Source organism: Salvia hispanica, chromosome 2 (assembly GCF_023119035.1).
Source record: "Salvia hispanica cultivar TCC Black 2014 chromosome 2, UniMelb_Shisp_WGS_1.0, whole genome shotgun sequence".
Taxonomy (NCBI): Eukaryota; Viridiplantae; Streptophyta; class Magnoliopsida; order Lamiales; family Lamiaceae; genus Salvia; species Salvia hispanica.
In genome coordinates, this window is record NC_062966.1 from 30,658,657 (window position 1) to 30,685,024 (window position 26,368).

General features: G+C 32.8%; 3 protein-coding genes across 3 annotated transcripts; 2 read left to right on the plus strand and 1 right to left on the minus strand.

The window, feature by feature from the left end:
- The first annotated feature begins 8,322 nt into the window (after nucleotides 1-8,322).
- LOC125204054 (homeobox-leucine zipper protein ATHB-13) lies at nucleotides 8,323-9,901 on the plus strand. Its single transcript, XM_048102593.1, has 3 exons — nucleotides 8,323-8,682; nucleotides 8,918-9,288; nucleotides 9,407-9,901. The coding sequence occupies exons 1-3, from the start codon at nucleotides 8,559-8,561 to the stop codon at nucleotides 9,677-9,679; spliced, it is 768 nt and encodes a 255-aa protein (XP_047958550.1). The 5' UTR covers nucleotides 8,323-8,558; the 3' UTR covers nucleotides 9,680-9,901.
- Nucleotides 9,902-19,670: 9,769 nt separating this feature from the next.
- LOC125204746 (transcription factor MYB124-like) lies at nucleotides 19,671-23,054 on the plus strand. The gene is made up of 12 exons (XM_048103472.1): nucleotides 19,671-20,394; nucleotides 20,482-20,528; nucleotides 20,626-20,682; nucleotides 20,765-20,837; nucleotides 20,997-21,052; nucleotides 21,133-21,309; nucleotides 21,413-21,492; nucleotides 21,582-21,727; nucleotides 21,850-21,995; nucleotides 22,075-22,247; nucleotides 22,323-22,441; nucleotides 22,520-23,054. The coding sequence occupies exons 1-12, from the start codon at nucleotides 20,302-20,304 to the stop codon at nucleotides 22,628-22,630; spliced, it is 1,278 nt and encodes a 425-aa protein (XP_047959429.1). The 5' UTR covers nucleotides 19,671-20,301; the 3' UTR covers nucleotides 22,631-23,054.
- On the minus strand, nucleotides 23,028-26,195 carry LOC125204747 (UDP-galactose/UDP-glucose transporter 3). The gene is made up of 7 exons (XM_048103473.1): nucleotides 25,613-26,195; nucleotides 25,118-25,215; nucleotides 24,908-25,038; nucleotides 24,708-24,738; nucleotides 24,108-24,211; nucleotides 23,801-23,922; nucleotides 23,028-23,624 (listed from the first exon to the last, which is right to left on the minus strand). Exons 1-7 carry the CDS (start codon nucleotides 25,714-25,716, stop codon nucleotides 23,216-23,218), a joined length of 999 nt encoding a protein of 332 aa, XP_047959430.1. The 5' UTR covers nucleotides 25,717-26,195; the 3' UTR covers nucleotides 23,028-23,215.
- Between the last annotated feature and the right edge of the window lie 173 nt (nucleotides 26,196-26,368).

A 26,368-nucleotide genomic window follows, 5' to 3' on the forward strand; every position in this document is an offset into this window, starting at 1 on the left:
AATGAATTACGAAACCAGTTAATTCTAAATTAATACAAATGGAGATATATATTATTATGGATTCGTTTAATGTTATTGATAAAATATTCATAACAAAACGCCAGTGATATAGTATAAAATATTTGTATATCATCATAATAAAATAATACTAGTATTTATAATGAAATTGATGATATTTTTTTATTATATATCACTACCATTTTCTATAAAATATTTTCAATTTATAATAGTATTATAGTGAAAATTACTTAATTTTTTTATAAATGTATTTATATTGATGTGAATTGGATAGTGACGAGGTAATACAAATAAATATATGTGTAATCTACATCGTGTATTTTTCTATCATTAGAATAATTGTATGCTGATATGGAAAATACATTAGTGAGATTTGGAGTTTAAAATGTAAATTTAAAACAATGAAGTAATACTAGTAATTTTTAAATAAGATGTCTTAAAATATAAAAGAAGTACAAAATGTATTGGGAAATATTATGTAATTTATTGGGAAATAGAGTTGTTTCGTGTTGGGTATACAGCTGCTATGTCTCGGCCCAATTTAAACAGGCCCATAATGACCCACTTTATATATTTGCGATAATAAACTAAGCCAATTTTAATACCTTATTATCTTTATATTAAAATTGACATTACTTTAATGATGGTATATATATAGTTGATAGTTTATAGGGTACCCTTTTGGGCCGGAGTTTTCCTATATTGTCAGTTGTCACCCGTAACATGCATGGATGGAAAGCCGATTTCCACGTGGATATTCTAATTTAATTTGTGAATTACGTTAAAATATATTTTTTGTCCTCACGATTACATTGTTTTGAAGCTCTATTGGAAACTAATATTTTCACCGATTCACGTATTTTAAAAATGTACTCCTATAAGAATATCCATGTTGGATTCGAGTCTTTCACATTGGTTTTTCAGAGATAAATTTCTGTTAAAAATTATCTCGTTTTATTATAATATTTCTATAGGTGCAAATAGCTAACATTTAGCCTAATTAATAAAGGAAACAATTTTCCTAGAGATTAGAAACGAAAAAAGGAAAAAACTAATAATACTCTATTATGAGTAATATCCAGTGGTTAAAAAATCACTTTCAAGTTTAAAGTTTCAATAGCAAGTAAAGGGGAAGAGTGACGTCAAGCATGGAAGCCCACATGGTCTACAATTTCCAGAAATATTCTTCTTTTCTATTTTGTTTTAAATTTCAAAATGAAATTATACGGCATGTGAAGGAGAAGATCCATCTCTTGTTAGTTTAATCACAATATAATCTTTTCAAATTATAATACCATCATAAACCAATCATACACATTTTTACATGCTTGAATCGAGCATTTGTGTGTGTGAATGAGTGAGAGGGGGGGGGGGAGAGAGAGAGAGAGAGAGAGAGAGAGAGAGAGAGCATGGATTGCTCCAATTAGAATTAGAAGGGTTCAAGATTCCAACTAATAAAGTTAATTATGTGCATGATGCAAAAATAATCCAACTCCTCTATTGGCCCTTTAAATATTACTACAAGTGGGACTCTCTCAACCATTATCTCTCGATTTGGGTCCTACTTACATACATGTATGATCATGTTGTAAAATATAAAAGCTATTGCTTTCTTCACTAAGAGGAATATTAAACATATGGTAACAACTACCGACATAACTTTCTCATATATGTCATGTAGATGCACTTCTTTTAACCATGTATATTAGGAGTTAGCTTAAATTCTTCAAATAATGAATATACAATCATAGATACCTCTATTATGTGTTATAATCACAAAAAATGTTTTAAAGTATTATATGAATATGATGGTGCATGTGTGATATACTTGGATTTTGCATGGTTTTAGAGAGTCATCTTGGATGATTTTAATTATATTTTGTCTTTGTTTGACATGATTATGGATACATTTCTATATTTGGATATTTTGATATGGTTGTTGAAATATGATAGAAAAAGAATAGGAAAAGGTACAAAATTTGTGGATGTGCAATAGCATGAGGTCGAGGCAATTCGGATGGCGATTTTGAAGTCCAATCATCCCCTATTTCATTTCATTCTCTTCGTCTCTGAAAGAGCTTCACGTGAGTATCTTGTATGCCACAATCAGAGTTCGGTAGAAAAATTTATGGTCATTAAACGAAATTCAAGTATGTCAATTTGCTTCAAATAAACTCCGCTAATATATATTGCAACTATTATAGTTATACATCTACAATTAATTATAGTATGTCATTTCACTATTATTTGAATGTCTCTATGTGCTATAAATAATGCAATGTTGTATTAGACGATACAAATAAATCGGTAACCGTGCTTATGAGAAATCATCTGCTGGGCGCTCAAAATGAGCGCAACGTGAGCGCTTCTTTTTTTCATTAATTTTTCCTTGTTATTTCTTGTTACATTATTCATCTGTTCAACTTTTGATTTATACATCTGCTCTGTACCTTCTCCATTGTTTTTATCCTTTGAATCGAGACATTTTTCCTCCAAACTCAAATTCCACCAATACATCGCAATCTTTTGCTCAATTCCATCGATGAATTGCAATTTCTTGCTCAACTCCATCGTCATCGTATTTTACTCCAAATTTAGATTCCACAATGTTTTTTTTATCGAATTCAAATTCCAAAAAAGGTTTATGTTCTCTCAAAAAAAAATTCAGAAATTTGAATAGAGAGGTAAAACCTACACAGAGAAATCAGGAAGCAACATAGTGGTGAAAAGAACTGAGTTAAGAAAAATCGTGAAATGTGGAATTCAGAATTGAGACGGATAATTTTCAAACTTGGGGAAGTCAGAATTTGAGAATAAGTCTGATGCTTAACGCATAGGGGTGGATGGCAATTGAGATTTGCATCGCTGTGAAAATTAGAATTCGGCAATGAAAAATCTGTGCATAATTCCAAAGGAGAATGGAGAATTGTAGTAGAATAGAATAATAAAAGAATAAAAAGAGGCGCTGAATTGAAACGGGGGAATCATAAGCGAATTGAAAAGGGTGGATACAAGATTGATAGATTTCACATTTTGAAGAGTTGGATAAAAAAAATTCGGCAAAGGTATTCCATGTCCTGCGTGAATAGAACCTGAGAGAAGCATCATTGAAGCTGTATTTAGAAAAGGAATAATTGTTAGATCAAATCTCCTGTGCTTATGGATTTGATTATAACATAAAACTTTGGAACATAATTAGGGGAAACTGACAAAATTGATTGATTAAAGCGCTTCCAAAATGAAGAAAAAATAGGTTCAAATGGATAGCTTTCCAATTTCCATAATCATGTAAATCGTGCAAGTGTGTAGGTAAGCTATATCTTAGGGCAGGGGTTTAGATTTGTAAAATTTGCCATAAGTAGAAAATTATGAAATTATTAGTACGTAAGTGTGCCGTCTTTTAGGCCTGCTTATTCGGCCGGTTCCGGTTCTAACTGGACCGGTTGACCGGTTAACCGGTTTTAAATTTTCATAAATTCAAGAACCGAAACCGGAACCGGAATCGATCGGTTCCGGTTTGGAACCGGCCGGTTAAGAACCGGTCGATTCCGGTTCCGAACCGGAACCGATGTGTAATTTTAATCCGAATTTATTTATAATTTTAAATAGTTCAATACTAAAAAAATAATAATCCAACATCTAGAATTATAACAAATAATACCTAAAAATTAAAATAAATACACAAAATACAAACCAACAATACAATAATATTCATATATGGATAAGAGTGATGCCAAGTATAGTAGGTCGGGTCGGACTAGTTTATGTTAGCAATTTTTTACTAATACAAAAATAGGAGTTCTATACTTTAGCAATTTTTTTTAAAAAAATGAGTTTTAAAATTGAATTTCATTTTCCCTTTTTTGGCTAAACATAGTTATCATTGGAATTTCCAATACTAATTGATATTGTTGTGAATATTTGGTTTATACCGGAACACTTAATAAATTATTCACAAATATGTTAAAATTGTATGTTAAATGAATTGTTACATAAATTTGTAATAAATATATCATATGAAATGATATTGTATTTGTATAAGTTCTTTTGAAAACTAAAAACAAACTTATGATGTTCTACTCATTGTAGTTAGTTCATAAAAAATGGATTAGGAAAATAATTATAGATTCAAAGTATCACAAATTAAACATTTAAATCTAAAAATCACTCAATGTTTCAAACTATTTTACTTTAATTCAAAATTAATTCAATAAATTAGATTTTTTAGTATATTAAATTATAAAAAAATAAAATTGAATTATAATCCGGTTCCCGGTTAGGAACCGGTCGGTTCGGAACCGGTATTATTTAAAAAGTTGGAACCGGAACCGGATTTTCCGGTTCCGATTCCTCAATTAACCGGTCGGTTCCGGTTCCGATTCCGGTTAACCGAAAACCGGAGAACCGTTTAATCACCCCTACCGTCTTTCATTTCGCCCAATAAGAAATTTGTCCAGATCATATTGACCTAATCGAGATTGTGAGGTGATTATGGAAATCTTTTTCATATCCTTTTTTTCTTAATATAGAATTTCATGTCAAACAAATTAGGATCTATGGCGCGATGCAACGAGTGAAATATTAATTTTAAATTGGTTTTGGTTGAATCCACATACTTGTGCTTTGTAAATCTGTTTGATCAAAAATTTATCGCTTTTTTGGGTAATCATGTAATCAATCATTTTTCTTATGATTCGAGAGTTTGAAAATACTTTATTATTTTGTTGATCTTGCTATTAATTATCAAAACTTAGTCTGATTTTCTTCTTCACCCATGTGAAAGTATTACCTAATTTTATTGTACAAATTTGTCTTTTTCTCCTCGATGCCTTTTGCAAAGGTCAACATTCTCCTCAAAAAATTGTACTACTACTACACTTTTATAATTTTGGTTTGTTCACTAAAATTTGTCAATATTTTTTAAAAAATAAACTTTTGCACCACAAGTTACAGAACTAATGTTGTAGGTTTCACTAATTATAAACATTATGTCAACTGTCTTTTTCTCTATGTATCCTTATTTACCAATCTCGTATAAAGTTCGTACTGTTCCCAAAAGTTTCTATTTTCATGGGTGCGGATGAAGTATTTATTTATTAGATTTCAAAGTCATTTCAAATTTGAAATTATAAAGTGGAAAGAAGCAAATTAAATTATGAAATTTCACGACCAAACATTCCCTTACTTTGGGTTCAAAGATCGCTTTCCGGTGGGTACCTCGTTTCTTATATTTTTCTGTGACTGAGAAATTAACAGTAGTTATTCTAGACTGTGAAACACGATGCAAATCATACATATGAGATACACTATAGATATGGCTAATAGACTAGAAATTGTTAATCTGATTAAAACAGGTGACATTTGATTTGAAAAATTCATAATATATTGATTGGGCCAAGTGTTCTAGACAGTAGGGTCCACTCAACATTTTTTTGGTGCTTTAGGGAAATGATAAGATTTCAAATTTCTAATTCTTGAAAACTAATATAAATATTTTTATTTAAAAATATATTATTATATATTGATGAAATAAAACAAGAGATCAAATTAAACATGATAGACGAGCTAGAAGTCGATGCACATTACCAACTCTCGGTCATAATAACTAATAAATACACACATATAGTGATGAAGCTAGACATATCATGTTGGAGGTCCAAAAGGTTATTTCACAATTTTCTCAACAAATTCCTTTCTGAAATATATATAAAAACTAAATTTAACGTAACAAAAGTTAACTAATCTCCAAAAATCATATTTTTATTATAGTTTCTTGATATTAATCTTAAAGCAAACAAAATAACAAAAATTGAAAAATTAAATAATAAATTTTTTAAAATTGCATTTTAACATCAAATTACTAAAATATCTCAAGAAAATTTCAATAATATGTGAATATCATGGATCCCCACCCACCATGTAGCTCTTGCAGGGCATACATATATCCCCCTAGTTTGTTCTAAATCGACGAATATAACACATTAGAAAGAATAAGATTCACAACATGCATCATCAAAATGAAACAGATGTTTCATTAATAATTCCATCGCATGAAAAAGATGTTTCATTATAGTGTATATTAATGAAAAGCCAGTATGAGCCAACATACACTAGAATACAAAGAAGAAAAATGAACATCAAATTTGAAATTTTAGAAAATTAATACTCTATTAGTTCTCCTACAATCCACCTAAGAAGGTGTAACATGAGTTTTAATAAAAGTAGCGTGTTTGTAAGCAGAGAAAATAATCTGATCTTAAAAGTAGTGTTAGTATATAATGATTACTAATATTCAGTTGGGGATAAATTTCAAAATGTGGTAGCATTTATTTAATTATAGAAAAAAGGTATAGAGAAGAAGAATTTGAAAGAAGTAACTAGAAAAAAGCGTCGAGTACTGTAATGGGAAATGGACAGTTGGACGGTAGCAGGACAACCGAGGAACAGCATATATAGTAGGGTTATCAAATAGCTGAGACTATAATAAACTACTCCATCCGTCCCCGATTAAGAGTCACACTTTGACCGGGCACGGATTTTAAGAAATGTAAAGAAAAGTTAGTTGAAAAAGTTGGTGGAATGTTGGACCCATTTTTTTATATTGGTTTTATAATAAAATGTGAGTGAATTGAGTTAGTGGAATGTGAGACCTATTTACTCCCTCTGTCCAAGATTTATAGTCACATTTTGTCATAAAAGTCCGTCCCACATTAATAGTCACATTTAGAATTTTCCATGTTTGGACATAAAATTTTACCCACTCACTTAATTTATTACACACTTCATCATCTCACTTCATTTATTACACATTCCATCATCTCACTCCACCATCTCATTTCATTTATTACACACTTCACCTCTCACTTCATTAATTACACACTCCACCAATTCCTTAAAATTCGTGCCATAACTAAATGTGACTATAAATCTGAGACGGAGGGAGTACTATTTATGGTAAAAATGAAGTGTGACTCTTAATTGGGGACGAACCGAAATCGAAAAGTGTGACTCTTAATCAAGGACGAAAGAAGTATTTTTTTTGGAGTATTTCATAGGGCAATTTCTAGCATGCCTTTACAATAAACTAAATAAATAACATCAATCCAAATATACACTCCCTTCGTCCTACTTAAATGAAACATTTAGAAATCGGCACGGGATTTTATATAGTGTTGTTTTGTGAGTTAATGAAGAAAGAATAAAGTAAGAGAGATGAAAAAATAGAGATAGAGTTATTTCCATTTTAGAAAACGTTTCATTTTTAATGGGACAACGAAAAAAGGAAAACGTTTCATTTTTAATGGGGCAAAGGGAGTATAAAATTAGAATAGGTTTTATTTGTCTGTTGGGAGAGATTGTAGCCAAAATATCTGTTCTAACTTCTACGTAATAAGTAGAGTATCTCCCAACTGAACTTTTATAAATAGTTAATTTGAATTTGCATGTTTAATATTCTGAATCAAAATATCTTTTTGAGAAAAAAAAATAAAAATAGTACTAGCACGGAGTATTATTTTTTCTATAGATCTTTAAATAAATGTTAGGCACGAAATGACTTATGACTACTGATCGCTAGCTAGATTATACTCTATCCGTCCTTTAAAATAGAAACTTTAGGAACATGTTTTAATGCAAAAATTAATAAAAGTATGAGAGAGAAAATGATTTTTTTTTTAAAGTAACGGTAATGAATAATATGCATGATCCACCTTATTTGTAGTATAATGTGTGTTAAAAAGATTTTTGTAAAAATAGAAAGTGGACTAATTTTGTGTGATTCTAAAATAATAAAATGAGATTATTTTAATGATTGAGGGAGTAGAATTTCAAATTTTTTTTAAAAGAGAACGCTTATATTTGAAATATGTTTACCCCTGCACTCTTTTAGTATCCTAAGAACCCTCCATCCATATAATGTAAAATAGACAGCCAACAAGAAGAAAAAAAAAATAGAAAGAAAAGAAAAAAAAAGATCACTTTTTCAAAAATTAAATCATTTTCTTCTTTTCCCATCTTGTAACTGACCAACTTCCTTTTAAAAACCATGTACTACATGAACTCTTTAGCAAGGAATCAAACCACTGCAAATTTCAAGGACAACTGTCAAAAATATGCAGCCCACTTCACATCCTATTTAAAATACGCAATTTCATTTTTCTTCTTATTTTAAAAAAATGATCGCTGTATTTTTCTCTCTTTCAAGTTCTCTACTATTCGCCAATTGATCTAATCTCAAAATAAAATCGAAAATAGCTTAATATAAATCAAAACCCCACTTCTCAAAATTGAAATACTCTCTCTCTTGTTATCCCTCTCCCCCCCTCTCTCTCTCTATCTCTCTCTCTCTCGTTCACATACACTGCACTAGAAAAGGAAAAAACCAATTCTTGAAGCTGATTTCACACATATATAAGCACACATTCATTAGATAGAAATGAATTAATGCTTGGAGAATGGCGGCGGTTGGATCATCAATCATCAAGATCATGATCAACATTTGAGTACAACTCGGACTGCAGATGGTACAACCGGTATAGCTCATGATTCGTAGTGGTGAAATGGACTTTTTCCACTCCAACTTCATGCTCCAAATCCCTCATCAAGATGAACACACCCATCCTTCAACTTCTTTAGCTCCAATTCTCCCCCCTCAAGACTTTCATGGTACAATTTCTCTCTCTCTCTCTCTCTCTCTCTCTCTCTAATTGTGTGTGTGTTAAATTGGACGAAAAGAGAAACACCAAGTAAGGACTTTTGACAACTTTCGAAACAATCGAGGAATATTGAAAATTTGTATTCCTACTTTAGGAAAAGGAAAAGGAAAAAATTTAGCATTTTTCTTTAACTTTTCAATAAAATTGATATGCGTATAAAGAGGTGGAAAAATGTAACGTTGCAGGAGTGGGTTCACTGCTAGCGAAGAGGCCTCAAACGATGGCGTTTTCGGGCGACAACAACGTCGGAGAGGATGAGTTCTCCGACGATGGGTCACAGATTGGGGAGAAGAAGCGGCGGCTCAACATGGAGCAGGTCAAAACCCTAGAGAAGAATTTCGAGCTCGGGAACAAGCTCGAGCCCGAACGTAAAATGCAGCTGGCTCGAGCCCTCGGGCTCCAGCCGCGCCAGATCGCCATCTGGTTCCAAAACAGGAGAGCCAGATGGAAAACAAAGCAGCTAGAAAAAGATTACGAGATTTTGAAAAGACAATTTGAAGCAATTAAAGCTGAGAATGAAGCCCTTCACACGCACAATCACAAGCTCCATGCTCAGGTAAAATTCTTTAATTTTTTTGTTTTATTAATTTTAAGTAGTATTCAATTAAAAAATATATATAAGTGCAATTTCAGATAATATCATACTAACGTGAGTTCGGGTGTGCTGTATTCAGATAGTAGCCTTGAAGAAGAGGGAGGCGACGGAATCTATCAATCTGAACAAGGAGACGGAGGGCTCGTACAGCAACCGGAGCGAGAACAGCTCGGAGAGGAAGATCGAGAGCCCGATCTTAGGGGGGAGGCAGCTATTTCCCCCGGCCGCGACGAGGCCGGAAATGCAGCACGCGGTTAAGGAAGAGGGGTTGTGTAATATGTTTGTTGGGATGGATGATCAACCTGGATTTTGGCCATGGATAGAGCAACACCAGTTTAATGTAATTAATTAAATCTTGAAAATGATTTGATTAAATCTGCACCCTTTGTTTGAATTGGCCTATGGAGATGAAGGAATTAATGGGCCAAGTAATTGAATATTTTGTTGAGATGATCATCGATTTTTTTTTTTTTAATTTGTTGTACAAATTACTACTAGTAAAAGTTAATATCGCACGGTTGCGACACTTTTCGGGTCAAATTTATGAGTAAAATGTTCTTGATATAGTTTTATACTTTTATTAGTATTATTCATTTTTTGAGCAATTAATTTTCAAAGTGTGATAGATTCGTTTTATTTGAGAGGGAGAGAGAATCAAGCACAGGTTTCGAGGGGAGGAAGATGACAAACAGATAAGAAGAGGAAGAAAACAATGAAAGTTGGAAAAATGTTAATTCTCGTGAAGAAGACATTGCATAAATCATTTTCTTGCTTATGCTGACAGCAAAGCTTCATATATAACATTCATTCATCTCTGTCACTCATAAAATCCACTTCCAATTCAATACAAATTGCAAATTTGTCAAACAAAATGCTACCTAATCAATTTGGACTTTGTAATGCTCCCTCTCTCTCGGTTTGCAAGCATTCCCACATTTATATTGCTTGTAGATTTTTTGGACTAAAATATGAAGCTATGAACATTATGAAAATCAAGACTCGATAGCAACAATCACAAAGCATAACTTACATAAGTATATACCCATCTTGATTTCACTAGTAAAACAAATACAGTAATTAATTGGAAGATTTATCTTGTGTACTAATTAAACTTTGTAAATTTAATCAGTATGGTAGCTTGGAAATTAAAAGGGATATTTATAGAAAAAATAAAAGAAATAATTGAGAGGCAGCTTTCAGTAAAGGTACGAAAAATGGTCAGGATTGGATGGATGGGCAGTGATTGGATTTTTTCTCGAAATGGAGCCCTCATTACAAGGGGGTATCAGTGATAATGATGTAATATCCAGCCTTGTATTCATCATCTACCTTTTCTTTTTTCTTTTTTCTTTTTTTGGCTTTTCTCACTCATCCATCGTCGAGGATTGAATTTTCCGAGTTTCGAATTTGAGACCCACCATTTAATATTGTGGTGAAAGATAGGGATTTCATAAGAATAAACAAAAATTGATGAATAGTTTTGATTGGTAGGTAGTAATTTCTTACTCTAGAAAATGCCTCCTTAATTTCATGGGTAGTATTTGTAGAGTTTAATATTCCATATGTCTCGTTAAAGTTAGGCGGTTTACTTTTAGCAAAAGATCTTGATATAGTGTTATTTTATCCATTAAATGGAGAGAGAATAAAGTAGAATAACATATTTGAGGTCATGTTCAAGTTCATAATCTCGGCCAGCCCATGGTCCGTTCTTTCTAACTCACTATTTGGTTCATCCTTGGATATTTCGTGTTGAATTTGTGAACTCATTATTATTCTTCGGATTGACAGTGATAAGGATTTTAATCATCTCGTCAGTTCTTAGATTTTTGGGATTTGATGATTCAGTGTTGTTCTTCTTCCTACAAAAATTAGCTTAAAACATGACTTAACTAACCTACAAATAACTAATTAAATATTACTTCTATCCCTTGTTAATGAGATATTTGTTTTTCAGCATGAGATTTATGAAAGTGGTATTTAATTAGTTAAATGGAGATAATAAAGTAACATAAATAATAAAGTAATAAAGATTAAAGGTACTGTCTTTTATCAAAAAAGAAATGTCTAATTTACCTTAGATTGTCCCAAAAAAGATTACGAATAACTTAACAAGTGACTTAAAAATCATATCTTGTTCAGTATCAAACGAACTCCAAAATCCAAACAATTTGCCAAAACGAGAATGGATTGGATATATAGCGGATAGTAATCATCTAAGGCATCATCATGCTAGATTTTACAGTGCTCTTTCAACATTTGTCGGCTTTTTACAATATAAGGATTAGGTATCCTATGAAGTACCTATATTCTAACAACTGAAATTCGTGGAAGCTACGAATCTTGAGGATATTTACAAATTTAATAATTGTTGAACAGCAAATTAAATAATACTACTATTAGAAAAAAGGAAGATCAATCTGGGATCATGTGCACAATCAATAGAAAATGGCTGGAAGACTTTTGAGTTTTGTATTATATCAATTTTTGAGATGCGATTCTGAAATTAAATCTAGTGGAAATAAATAAGTATATAAAAAATATATTGCTGAAGTAAAGCTGCTCAAGTGGCCACATGCACTCTGCATTCGCACCAGAAATAAAAATTAGGGTTTGTTAGAGTTGATGAAATTTTTAAATTTTTTTTTTCATATTGCTCGCATATTTCTATAAATAAGTGTGAAACAGATAATACCAGGAAATATTCTGTCGCTTTATTTAATAAAACTTCAATATTGCGAAAACAATGTCATACAAAAGGGCAGCTTGAATTTTATATTTTGATATGTGGTAAAAGAAGTTAATTTAATTAAATATGATTGGCATTTTCGAGTTTACATGAATCCAATTTTCATTATTTTTGTCTTTTGATTCGACACTACTCTATATATAGTGAATGATCACAATTCAAGAGGTTTTTTTGCATTTCTTTTTTTAAATTGACCAGTGTTTTTATGTATCTATGTAGGATAACTCATTTGGCATATAAGCTATGGTTATAGAGTTTAAGATTTAAAACCACATAATTTTACAGATTATTTTATCTTTACTTCTTGAAATTTTTTTGTTGAAGCACTTTTGATAGTTGTAGGGCTATTTTTATTAGTCGTCACAATTTTAGAGATAAAATAACTATCTCAATAAACCTAGCTAGGAAGTACATATATTGCCTAGAGCAAATTATTTTTAAGTATATTTTTAATGAAGACATGTTACCGTGACCAACACATGAAACATGATCAGGTAATTAGCAATTGAAATATACAAATAAAAAATAATTAACTAAAAGGGTTTACATTCTAATGGCTGCTGCAGACGATGGATTTGAGTCTATGTCAACGAATCTTTGATAAAAATATTTAGCAATAAGCTCGATCAAAATGAAAAAATGATACTTAAGTGTTAATTTGGCTGAATGTTAATGAGATTCTAAAAAGTAATTATGAACATGTGTTTTCGAGGTTGATTCTCTCAGTACAGAATTAGTAGTATTTAATAGAAGGAACGTGGCCACAATTAATTGTTGTCGATGATAATCATTAAGTCATTATTCTTCTTAAGTACAATTAAAAATTTAAAATCCTATGTAAGCAGCCCTCCTCATTTTCAGTAAGTTCGCCATTTTCTTTCCCGCTTTTAACTTTTTAAATGAATTGTCTATAGTATAATATTATACAATAAGAAATAGTATCAATTAACTTGAAATTAAATTGACCCAAAAATATCTGAGACCAAATTGGTCTATAATCACTCAAATATTAACTTTTCGCTACAACAAATTCTTATCATTCTATCAACAGAAAACTGTGTACTAGTAAATTAAACACCCAAAATCCACCATTAAAGTTGACTAATATATATTTCTCTCGTAAATAGTTTTGTCGGCAGAGGAACACCGATAGTAAAATTTACTAACAGATTGGTCAGATTGTAGCATTTTGCCATAAAGAAAAAGTCGGCTGACATATCATCATTTATATCGCCGGAAAGAAGGCAGATGAGATAATTGGAAAACTTTCATCTTTTGTGATTTACTGTTCCAGATTTTGAAAATTATGGTATTGACCAAAATTTGATGATCTTTTACTACTCCATGTAAGTATGTCATATCAGCTGTTTGGAGAGGTGGGCTACAATATTTAATAGGTTGGCCCATTAAAGAGTAATTAGGTCCGGTATTTTTAATAAGGCTGTTCCATTAGTTACTGAAACTGGACCATTTCAAAGCCTTAAAAGTAGCCCATTCTCCTTTTCTATTCATGAGCCCACTCTCTCTTCTTTACGTCAAAATGCACTCTTTACATTTCTTTTGAGTGACAACAAATAAATAGGTGTATAAAATTGAATATATGAGGAATTAGATGATCAAATAGCTCAAATTGAGCAATTTATAATTCATAAATTATTTTTGTCAATTTTCCTTATCAAAGTACCCCTAAAGCAGAGGGTGGCCTAATAGGTGTAGGGTAGAGTGTGTGAGATTATCGTAAAGATCACAAGTTAGATTCTCATGAACTCATCAATGCATGATAAGAAATGGTATAAACTAAACTTATTGTTTAATAGCATCACATTTGTATAGGCCTATTTCTATGAGGCCCATCACTAAGGGTAGTTTGATAAGGGATTATGAGATAAGATAAAATATGACACGAGTACACATTTTAGGTCAGATAAGTAGCCAATATTCCTTACTGTGGAGTTATTTATTCTAGCAATATTTGTGTAGCTATATGATTTAAAAGTTATTGTATATAAGTGAGGTACAATACCCAAGCAAATGTGAAGTTGAAAAAGAAATAAAGAAATTAAAAGCAAAGGCACGTAGAATTTCAGAGAAAAATGCGGTGTTTGTTATGCTATTACAGGCATTTTGTACTACCTCTTTATTGAAAACTGTTAAAGATTGTGAGGTGATTGATGTATTTATTCTACATACTCTATTACTACAATAAATGTATTTATTCTGCATACTCTATTGATGATAATATATGAATCTAGAGATGGCAAAAGGCCAAATAGAATATGGTAGAAAAAATAGGGCATCGGATTCTCACCACCTTTCCTTTTAAGATCTTTTTTGCCCTGCTTCACGTGGGGACTTTTGACCTACTTTGTTCTTTTAATATGGGCTTATTAGTCTATTTTAATTCAGCAATTGCTTAGAATATTCAAGATATGTATAAAGGTGATGAAGAGAGCGACATTTGAATTAATTCCATCAAAAATATAATGCAACATTAAACACATAGTAGTATACATATGGTGATAAAGAATTAATAATACATGATCAAGTATCTAAACGCATGCCATCTTTCTATATTACCATTTGATAATGATATTGTTTATTCTTCATAACGCATGATATATAATGAAAAATTAATGTAAATAGTGTACACAATACCCATCCCTTTTAATTTGCACATAATACCATAGTTGTCATGTTTATTTAATTTAACTTAAATTATTAAAAACAAAGGAACGTTACTTCGATTTTTTTAGGGTCCCTTTGTGAAACGAGAAGTGTGTGGGCTGGACTTTCACTTTTGGTGTTTTTCTTGAAAATTATAAAAAAAATACTACAATTAATCAATTATTTGTAATTAATGTTTTAAAAATCTGATCGGTACTGAACCTATTAGAACCACTGAAAAAGCTATCCGGATCATGATACAATACAACTGGCCAGACCGATTTGGCAACATGTGGCATGCAGTCATTGACCTCATCCGCATGCTTATGCACGCATAAGCATGGAACCAACAGCGTGCTTAGGGGCGCTAAGCACAGGCTGCTAATGCCCCACTTAGGTGGGAGAATGACTTAACCAACCAAAAACTTAGAGAAAGAAATGGAAAAATAGGTTTCATGGTTTAGATTAATGATGTAGGATAAGAGAGAGAACCGTGAACCGGTTCGATTATCGGTCATTGCACGGTCGATAACCAGCTAGTAGTTTCACTTCATAACGGCTAAATATTCTAGTGGGTTTTATTCAATTAGCAATTTTTATATAATGTTGAAAATAGTAGACAATATTAGTGTCATTGTCTTAAATTTTATGCTAAACCACCCCTGTCCTCTTTTTATTAACATGCTAGTGTAACTATGGAAAAATGTATCGAGAGATTACAACCGCACTTTGACGAGGAAATAAAATGACATCCAACAATAAATAAAACTAGTTTTCCCTTTTATTACATCCTTATATGTATTAAGGATAATTACATTTTTATTCTTCTATAAAATGATTATGAGAACTATATTCAACAACACAGGATTACCTATAGCCAAACATCTCCAAGTTTAATTATTAATGGTTGAAAAACATATTTTGTGAAAAATTCATTGGATAACTTTTGTAGAGTTGGATTGATTATAAAGATGATAAATGCGCTAATTAAGTTTAATGATGATTAATTGATTTTTAATCCTATAACTAAGGCCCACACTCCACATAATCAATCTCCTTGGGAATTGGGCCTCGCTTTCACGCTCCTTTCTTCAATCAATGATGGTGTACCTTGTGCTTATCTTGTGGGACTTCTATGTTCTAAATTTCTAATACTACACTATGAAATACTCCCTCCGTCCCATTGAAGATGACTCACTTTCCTTTTTAGTTTGTCCCAACAAAAATAACTCATTACTTAAATAAAAACACTTTTATCTCTACTTTATTTCATCTCTCTTACTTTACTCTCTCCTCTCAACACACAAAATAAAGTTGTATAAAATCCCGTGCCACCCAAGAAAGGTGTCATCTTCCTTGGAACGAAGGGAGTACATAAAATGTGCAATTCTAGAAATATAGTACTGTCTGAAAAATAGTGTTGAAGTACTTAATATTAATTCCCGTGAGCACAAAATAAGGGCTTATATATAAGTCACATTTTTAATGTATTATCTAAATAAAATGTAAAGAGCGATGAATTTTTTTTATATTGGAATTACTTTGTATTTGACGTAATACAAAGTAATAGCACTACTATTATAGCACTACTATTATGACGTAATAGCACTACTATTATAAGTATTTGAAATAGGTATTTGAATCTCTTATCTCGGAATATTTTTAGGGGGATGCCTACTGAATTTTGAAGGAATTTGGTGGAATAATTATTTTGATCTTTTATATGGTGTTACTCGATTTTTCATTTTATTTTATGTTGAACCCTGAGCTTATGTAGTTATGTGTTTATATTGATGATCTTTTTAATGGGATGTCTCCGACTGAATCGTTCGTTCAATTTAAAAGCATCTAAATAGTGAAACAAATAATAATTTGTTTATTTAAACTACCAAAGGTCTTAGAATTTTTTTTTATGACAAATGGCAATAAAAAAATCATGAAGTTTGATCAAATTTTGGTCCACTCCGCAGCTTTTAAAAATAACCAATTATATCACAATTTGACATTTTTCTTAATTGTCCTATAGCAAAAAAGTTCATCATGTTACCTTTCTAAATTTATTAATGTAATGCCTATATATGTAAATTAACTAATGTATTAAATGACGCCGTTTAAATAGATGAATATTTTGTTCGCATGATATTTTTCATGATATTTTTTATTGTCAAAAGCATACATAATATCCCCCAAATCATTGACTACGGGGCACTGAGAAAAATGTCAAAGTTATGATATAATTGACCATTTTTTAAAGTTGCGGGATAGACCGGAATTTTAGCAAACTTCACGGTTTTTTTAACATTTACCCATTTTTGTAATCTTTGCTATCATCTTAATTTGAATCTCAAATGACTCATTTGATCTGTTCCTCAGTCTCGAGGAGGCTAATTATCTAAGGTACCTAAATAATCAATGGTAATTAATGTCATCTTCTTGTACCCAAACTCATGATCATTACATTTAGCTCCGTGCATATGATTATATCTTGTAATATAAGAGCAATTCAAATAAAAACGATTATTATAAGATTATTTCATGTGAAGACCGATTCTTAGTAGTTCATTTAACTAAAGACCCATAAACCAAATCGATAGCGCCATTCAACAATTGAAAATCCTAAACATAAAAATATATAGTTGGCGTCAAATTCATGATTAGGGCATTTCGGCTCTTGCAATGAGTATTTTGAACATAGATTTTGGGCATCTTGGACCATCACAAAACATCAATTTTCCAATCTTAATCCACAAAAAGAATTCACAACGCTCCATAAAAATACTGATCTCGTCATCGGTCATTATATGTCGGAATCTTATAAGTCGATTTACAAAAGTTTAAAAGGGAAGATGATTTGCCATAAAGTGGGAGAAAGTTGGAAAAATGACAAAGGCACAATTATGAGTGCAAAATTCATGTTTATGAAAGTGTGACATATATATATTGTGTTTGTAATTGTAGGTAGTAATAGTTGAAGAGGTGGCATTTAGTGTCACATGTAGCTAAAATTTAAAGTCCGGAAATGTATCATTCAACTTAGCAAAGTGGAGAGAATAATGGAATATGAAATAGGTAGAGCTTTAATTTGCCTTTTTTTACATAGGGTTCTATAATTAGTTGCTATATTGAAATATTTTAATACAAATATTCTTTTATTGTGGGACAAGCCACCACCACCACCGCTGCAACCACTATGGTTAAGACGTTTCATGTATTTGGGTAGAAACATGATTCATATTTTAGATACGACTAAATCATTGCTATGTAACTTAGTAAATTTTAAGCTAGAAAATCACTTGAGTTCAAACAAATCACTGGGACACTGGTACTTGTCTGTATCAAATATATACTTTGTATGATTCACAATTATATGGGACTAGCTAGGCTTTTTTCAAAACAAATTATTATTACTATTAATATTGTTAAATTTATCATTTAGGGGATTTGCTGTGGTATGACCCACAAGGCCACAACAATTTGAAATTAGACGTCCTAGTCACACGAAATAAATAATTTAATTTTAACTTACATAGTCGCTTTCACATCCACAATTCAATTATTTAAGAGCTAGCTGCTTACTTCCACATCATTGGGCCATCCATGCTTCATCTTATTTTTTTTACACATTGTATTAAGTTATAGTTTAATGGTATTTTATCAATAGTAGTAGTAGTACTATTCTTTCTCTGTGTCCAGATATACTTATGATAATGTTCAAAATAAAATATATAGTTTCTAAAGATTACTCACGACCCATTAAATAAGTAGGCCAATCAAATCTTGAATTCGGGCCTAAATGGAAAATTTTAATTTTTCGAATTCGGAATTGTATATTATTCCTATTTAAATTGTCGACAAAATTTCAATAAAAAACTGAAATCTGACCGTTAATCAGAGTGTTGAATAGTCAGAGAAGACCAAAGTTTGGGACGGTAGTAACATTCGAAGCATCACGTGGCTTGCTTTGCTTTTGCCCAAATCCAATACTCCATACCTTATTATTTCAAACTGACGTACCTAATATACTATTCTATTATTACACATTGTATTGCCAAAAACACCCTACTAAAGTTCCAACAAACTGATTTTCAAACTAACACTAACTGAAACAATATTAAAAAAATAAACCTAAAAAATATCAAAATCTTGACTAGATGCCTAACAATGTTTAGTCTTCGAAAAACCAATCTTTAAGTTGATAAAACTCACTAACAAGTATTCTCCACAATTCCGATTCTTGTCCACCAAATATGTTTGTTTAAGCTTATTTTAACATTTTATAAGCTATTTCAATGGTTTCATAGTATAATAATGTAAGAACTTATAATGTTTCAATATATAGCTTATCAACTTAAGAAAGAATAGAGAGTAACAAGAAGAAAATCCTAGTTATAAAGAAAACGTTATTAATTTAAAGATTCTACTTATTATTTTAATAAAATATATTGGATATGAGGTCATGAAAAAAACAATTTGGGAGTGACAAACTTATTATTTAGGAACTTATAAAATGTAGGAGCTTATTTTTATAGCACATAAGTTGTTAATTTGCCAAGTATTTATGGAAATTTTAATACTCTCTTGAAAATTGGTTTAAAGAGCTTATAAGCTCAACCAAACCCCCTTCTAACAAAATTGACTATCAAACTAAGATATTTAAATTCTAAACTTATGTGTTCGCATCAACTTTCCGAAATTTTAATTTGACTATAAAATGAACAATAGAGATAAATTATGTAATCATTGTAAATTGCTAAAAAGTTTATCTAACAAAGTTAAATTATATTGAAAGAATAATCCCCTGTAAGTGTGAGAATGTGAAACAGAGGAGTGTTGAGCACCTAATTTTCAAAACAAAATGCAGGAACACGAAGAAGTAGCCAACCAATCGAGAAATGGCCACACAATACACATAGTGAGGGTGTGGGGTTGCTCTCTGCTCTCATCATTAACTACACCTCCCGTGGATTTCAGCGTTTATTTTTATTCCACTCTCTTTTTTTTTATTCATTTATTTTCAAATTCCATTCATCCCCGCGTACACAAGCAAGAATCACTTGATTCTAATCAATAAATATTCACATCTGATCAACACTTGCACCACTCAACATTATATAGCTACTCAAAAAAGTTTTGATTTTTATATTATTCCTCGTATGCATACCTTGTCTTGCAAGTTCTATACTCCTCCTCCTTTCTCGAATCTCGATGCGACTAGTAAAGGCACATTTTTATAGATAGGTTTGCTGCTACATTTATGTTATTATGTGAGGTGTAATCAAGGGGTTTTGTGCGTTCGAGATGGGATCCTATATTAGGAGGAGCTGATTTCTGTTAAAGTGTTTGATGTTTTGCTTCACAGAGTGAGAGTGTAGTTACAAAAGGGTAGAATCCTAGGCAGTTTATTTCAAGCACCCAACTGTTTGAGTTTTTTAAATTTTTTACAAAAGGGGTTACAAAAGATTTGATCTTTTCACGGCCCTTTGTTATATATTTCCCAATCCACAAAAAAATTCATATTTCTTGAGCATGCAAGAAAGAAGAAAATTTTGGGATTTTGGGTGAAGATGAAGAATAAGGAGTTGAACAGCAATGTTGATGCAGAATTTGGTGAGGTGTTGAAGAAGAAGGAAAGGCATATAGTTTCTTGGAGTCAAGAGGTAGTATTTTTATTTTTTTTTTAATTTTATATTTAGTTACTTTTTTAGCATGCATTTGATTTGATTGAGGGGTTGGTTTGCTCACAGGAAGACGATATTCTGCGTGAGCAGATTCATTTACATGGCTCTGAAAAGTAAGAATGATTTGTTTTTTATAATTTGGAATAATATGATTGTGTTTGAATGTTTTCTTTGTGAAAGAGGCTTAATGAGTGTGGACTTTTGTCATAGTTGGGGAATTATTGCATCAAAATTCAAGGATAAAACTACGAGACAATGTAGGAGAAGGTTAGTTTGCATTTATTTTGATGGTGATAGGCGCCTTTTTCCCTCTATTTTGTATGATTTCAGTTGATTTTTTTTTGGATAGATGGTTCACTTATTTGAATTCCGATTTCAAGAAAGGAGGTTGGTCGCCGGAGGAAGACACGCTCTTGTGCGAGGTGAACCAAATGTGTTGAATTCTCACTTGTTTTCGACTTTTGTACTTTGCAAGAATGGATGATCTTTTTTTGTGTACATTGTTATTTATTGGATGGCGGCATTCCCAAAAGTTTGAATTTCCTTGCATGAGATAATCTCATTGAGAGATGCTGTTGCAGGCGCAAAGGGTTTACGGGAACAGATGGACCGAGATAGCAAAGGTGGTTTCAGGCAGGTAAAGACTCGAATCCTTAACCATATACGTCTCCTTTTCAAATTTTATGCAAAAAAAAGTTATACTCTGTCTTGTTGCAGAACCGATAATGCTGTGAAGAATAGATTCACCACTCTCTGCAAGAAAAGGGCGAAGCGAGAAGCCCTGGCGAAGGAAAACAGCACCACTTCTTATGTCAACTTGAACAACAAAAGGGTTGTTTTTCGGAATGGGCTCAATTCGAATGAAGGATCTGAGAATGCTCTTAAGAAGATAAGGTATGGTGAATTTCAAACATCTGTTTTTTGTGAAAAATGTTTATGATTTGATCTGCTTATATTTCTTGGTAATTGACATTTTCTATTGGTGATGCTGATGCAGGGCTTGTATCTCAACTATTGCAGAAAACTGTAAAGGAGGAGAGAATATAGATCACTTGAAGGAGGAATCTGTTGTTAAATGTGAGCTCATGGGACCTTTAGTGTAGTTTGATTGATCTCATGAACTGCAAAATGACAAAGTTTTTGCTTTCGTTTCATATTTCATGCAGGTGTGGGAAGCGAATTCGCACAAACGTTTCTTAGAAAGGACGATCCGAAGGTGCTTGCATTGCTGCAGCAAGCAGAACTTCTCAGTTCTCTTGCAATCAAAGTCAAAGCAGAGAAGACAGATCAGAGCCTTGAAAATGCTTGGATGGTAAGTAGTTTTGGCACTGTGCAGTTGGATAACGATGAGCCACCGGGTTCGATTACAAGATATAAAAATAGAATTTACACACATTTTCAAGATATGATTTATGAATAGTAACATGGCTTCAGGTGCTTCAAGATTTTCTGAAACATAGCAAGCAAAGCCAACAACTGCTTAAAATCACAAATGTTGATGCTGATTTTCATCTAGAGAAGTTCAAGGCGTTGGAGGAGGGGATAAGAAGCTCTGATGAAGGCAGTAGGTCATCGCGGAGGTAACTTCGTGGGGCAGATAGGTTTAGATTTGAGTGAAGAGTTGCCTAATTCGCCTTCTCAATTCTGATCTCTGTGCAGGGAGGTCGACGTGTACGAGTCATCCCCAGCGAGCTCTGAGTATAGCACAGGATGGACGCTTGTCTCTGATGTGCCACGCGACGAAAGGGGAGAATGTGAGGAAGAAACTGCCGCATTGCATCAAGAAAAGATGGATCAACATTGTGTTTCTGTGACAAGCACAGAAAATGAAGGTATAACACATAATTAACTTTATAAAAAAATCAAATTTGAAAACATCTGTCTTAATCCAGCGAAAAATATTTCAGCATTTGAAGAAACAAATGTGAAAAAAGGTGATAAAGATGAATTCAGTTCTCCTACTCATGTGACACCACTATTCAGAGCACTAGCAGCAACAATTCCTAGCCCAAAATTTTCAGAAAGTGTAAGAATCCACACAAAAAATGTATGTTTTCAACATCTTTTTCTTTCTCTGCTAACCAAGTGAACCAAATCTGTGCAGGAAAAGCACTTCTTGATGAAAACTCTAGGACTGGAGTCTTCGTCTCAGAGCACAGTCGCGAATCCTTCTCAGGCACCATCATGCAAGAGGTCCCTCCTCCATTGTCTATGATCAATCACCAAGGCATCAGAATAACCTTTTTTCGTGTAGAGGTCTTCTGTTTCATCGTTTAGGAGTTGTTTGTTATTGGGTTGCAGCCATTTCGACCTGTGTTTTTTACAGATAGGCCCGCGAAGATCTGCCTTCTTACTGCCTAGAATGCTAAGAAGCACTCCAGCTTCTGAAGATCGATCTTCGTGATCTGCATCCTCGTGTTCTTCTCTTCCTAGTCTTGTTTTTTTATAATGTTAGTTATTTATTTGTTTGCCTCATCATGGAACTTGGATATATGGACATCCACTGTTCCAATTGGCTACATAAGCCTTATTGTATAGATGTAACAAACATAGAATTCTTAGTTCTTTTGTGTAACTATATAATGGCACCTCGCCATGTGAATTGATATGTATTTGTAGTGAAAATATTCTCTTCAACATTGATCTCATCTGTTCATCTAAATTAGAATCTACAATTTCACGGATACAAGAATCCAATTCTATATCTACCATGTAATGACTTTAGCGATAATTTTACATCGAATTTGTATCTCAAAAGAGGAGAAATATTACATGTAGAGTCTAAAAATCATGAGCTCGCTTAAGTGGACTTCCTCTTCTTCTGCATTCTCTGCAACTTCTTCCATTTCAGGTAAATCTGGTAGGATAATCCGGAGAAGACCATTGCAACGCTCCCCCATTGTTTCTCGGAGAGTGGGTTCCCACTTAACAACGAAGAAACCACGATGCTCACGAATTTTCTGGTGGTGGTGATTGTCGTGTTGGTCAAGGAGCCAAATCGACTTATTGTTAGGAAAATGAAGTTCTGGCCGACTGCACCGCACAGGCAATAGAGTAGGATGTCCCACGCTGCCTCCGGATGCTGCCTGCAGAAGTCGATAGCATCGTACCCAATGGCGTTTGGCCAGCCGAACATGAATACCAAATTGTAGATGCTCCCCCATAAGTTCATGCCTAGCATTATGTTCCACGCACTTGTCTTCGGGTACCTGAATAGGAATATTAACATCCATATATCACCAAACGTGTCTTAACATATAGTGTTCATTTTGAGAGTGAGGCAGGAAATGCGTCCTAAGGAGACTTCAAAGCATACGCATAACGCATTGAACAGACCTTATACTAATAGAGTTCCAGATCACGAGGGCTAGGAAAATTCATTTACCTTGCTGTGATCGAATCTTGAGTCGCATTTGTGAATCCATCAAAAGCAAGGTTCAGAAAACAAAGACCATAGCCAATTGGAGCATTTGGGTGTGCTAGTTTGCTTGTTATCTTCGAGCTGGTCTGAGGGGTGCAAAATGTGGAACCAAATAAAAATCACATTCAAATATGGAATCTGTATTTCAGGATTGCATCACATATAAGGTCAACATGCTCCAATTCGGACTATATAATAATGGCCTCTGGCAATTGATCAAAGATTTTATCTGTTCTAATGAGACTTGTTACTGTGAAGCTCGGATATCTACCTTTGAAAGTGCAAATGTGGATACACCTCCAGCAACAAGCAATGTGCAGATATACTCTGGGATTGTATATTTAATCCCATAAACTAACGTGCCCATCAGCATGACTGCACAAGGAAAAGCAACTCATAAGATTGAGGTAGGGATGATACAAGTTTACCCTCAAAAGAAAAGTATGATCACAAGTTTCATGAATATACTCCCAAAATTACCAGCCAAACATTCAAAGAACATCCTTCTATTGCAATATCATACTCGTCTTCTTTCTAAAATCTAAATAAGTAGTACAATATTGAAGAAAATAAGGCTAAAAAGTTCACTGCATTATGACATTCCACTTTAAGAGTTTGATTTCAAAAGTAATAAATGAGGGGAGGCTTAAATTGCAAGCAGGACTGTAACAAGTCAACAGAACAAGTCAGTTCTTTCATAACTTCTCTTTTTTCCAATTAGATGATTAGAACTTTAAATTGCAATTATAAGCATAGATTTTTTTTCATTAAACAAGAGTGTATTAATTCTATAGCCCTTATATGCTTCATGATATAGGATGATTGGAAACTCAACCATTCATTCAATAAGCAGAAATACAAATCAACTCACCTGGAATCATTTTTGAGGATTTAGCCAGCACCTATAAATATCAAATCATTAATTCACAATCCTCTTAAGTCTTAAGACATAAAAACAATAGTACTTCAAAATGGACATAGTAGTAAGATCAATTATGACTAAACAAATCATCATATAACCAAAAGAACTAAAATCTACAAAGATCAGAATGCTTAGAATTTCAAGCATGCCTGGGCAGGGTAACTTATGTACTTAAGAGCTTCAATCCCCATAGCTGGGCCAATTGTGTTTGTAATTCCAGCACTCCAATAACTCCACCATGGAGCTCCAGCATCACCACCATTTGACCAGAGCCTTTTCACTTCAAATATGCAATTTAAAAACATAAGCATCCCAGCATATACAAAGAGAGTAGAAAAGTAATCAACTAATGAACTTACTTATAAATGACCATATCAAACATACAACACTCTGTGCTAGGTTCAAGAAGGCCAGATGCTCAAACCTCTTCTTATCAGGACCAAATCTTTTTGTCGACCTGTAACAACATTGTCATCAAAATTCAAGCATAATTTCGAAAATAAGTTTTAAAAGGGGAAAACTACAATAGATCAACGAACAAATAAATTCATAGCATTCCTCAGGATAAAAGTAAACAAAATTTCCCATGAAAAAACATCTCTCTCTATCACTATGTCTTCACACAAACACGCACACACAAAGAGTTAGTACATTGACAAATGATTTTTCATAGCGACGAAAACTCAGCTTCCTTCAAACCAAAACCTAAATTCGGTCTTCAACTTTCACATTTCTCCAATTAACCATGAAAATTAAGAAACATCCACCACAATACATTTGCAAGTCGTATTTAAGATAAGTAAGTATAATTTCCACAACAACTGGAGCAGAAATGTCGAACTCTAAATGCTTACACAGTCTCCTGAAGAACCCCTTGGTAGATATAAGCCGCCCAAATGCCGGCGACGCAAAAAGCCAGGACAAAAACGCGGTGTATTCCACTGCCGCGAGACTCCATCTTCCGCCGAATATAACGGAACCACCAGATCGCCGCCCTCGCCGATCACCAAATTGCAGCTCGCTCGTACCTTTGATTTTCTGTTTACGGTTATGTACTCAACAATTTCTTCGATTTTTTATTTTTTTTAGGTGCAAGCTTGAAATGAAGACAACTTGTGGGACCAGGAGTTACGTGGTTTCCCACATGGCGGTCTCTAATTGGTCAGGATATTGTTATAGGGATCTGATTGGACGGAAGGACGCGGAACTTTTAGTTGAACTTGGGCACGTGATCACCGGCTACATTGCTTCCGGATCGGATCGGGTCGGGTCGACAATATTAGACTTGCTAATCAACGTACTCACTGGGAGTTTAGTTATTGTTGTTGGGCCGCTCTAATTTAACGAATTTATGCCTAACAAAAATTTATACTAGTAATCATATTTGTCTGATTCTAAATTCAAAATAACATTTTTTTTTACTTTTGAGGGATACTCCATATTTCTAATTTGATTGAACTAAAATTTACTACCACTATATTTTATGGTGCACTGGTAAGTGGTATAGGTAACTATGACTAATTTTAATCCTTTGAAATAATTTTCCCTCCACATAGAAATAATTTTAGTGAACAAATTACTTTTTGAGCTTGATTATCGTATCAACTTAT

Bases quoted from the DNA above. Each gene is read 5' to 3' on its own strand.
- LOC125204747 (XM_048103473.1), bottom strand. From the start codon at position 25,716: ATGGAGTCTCGCGGCAGTGGAATACACCGCGTTTTTGTCCTGGCTTTT. The intron at 24,739-24,907 runs GCATGCTTGAAA...TGATATTTATAG, and splicing joins ACATAAGTTACCCTGCCCAG to GTGCTGGCTAAATCCTCAAA. The intron at 23,923-24,107 runs GTAGATATCCGA...TGCACCCCTCAG, and splicing joins CCACATTTGCACTTTCAAAG to ACCAGCTCGAAGATAACAAG.
- LOC125204746 (XM_048103472.1), top strand. From the start codon at position 20,302: ATGAAGAATAAGGAGTTGAACAGCAATGTTGATGCAGAATTTGGTGAG. The intron at 20,683-20,764 runs GTTAGTTTGCAT...TTTTTTGGATAG, and splicing joins ACGAGACAATGTAGGAGAAG to ATGGTTCACTTATTTGAATT. The intron at 22,248-22,322 runs GTATAACACATA...AAAATATTTCAG, and splicing joins GACAAGCACAGAAAATGAAG to CATTTGAAGAAACAAATGTG.
- LOC125204054 (XM_048102593.1), top strand. From the start codon at position 8,559: ATGATTCGTAGTGGTGAAATGGACTTTTTCCACTCCAACTTCATGCTC. The intron at 8,683-8,917 runs GTACAATTTCTC...GTAACGTTGCAG, and splicing joins CCCCCCTCAAGACTTTCATG to GAGTGGGTTCACTGCTAGCG. The intron at 9,289-9,406 runs GTAAAATTCTTT...TGCTGTATTCAG, and splicing joins ATCACAAGCTCCATGCTCAG to ATAGTAGCCTTGAAGAAGAG.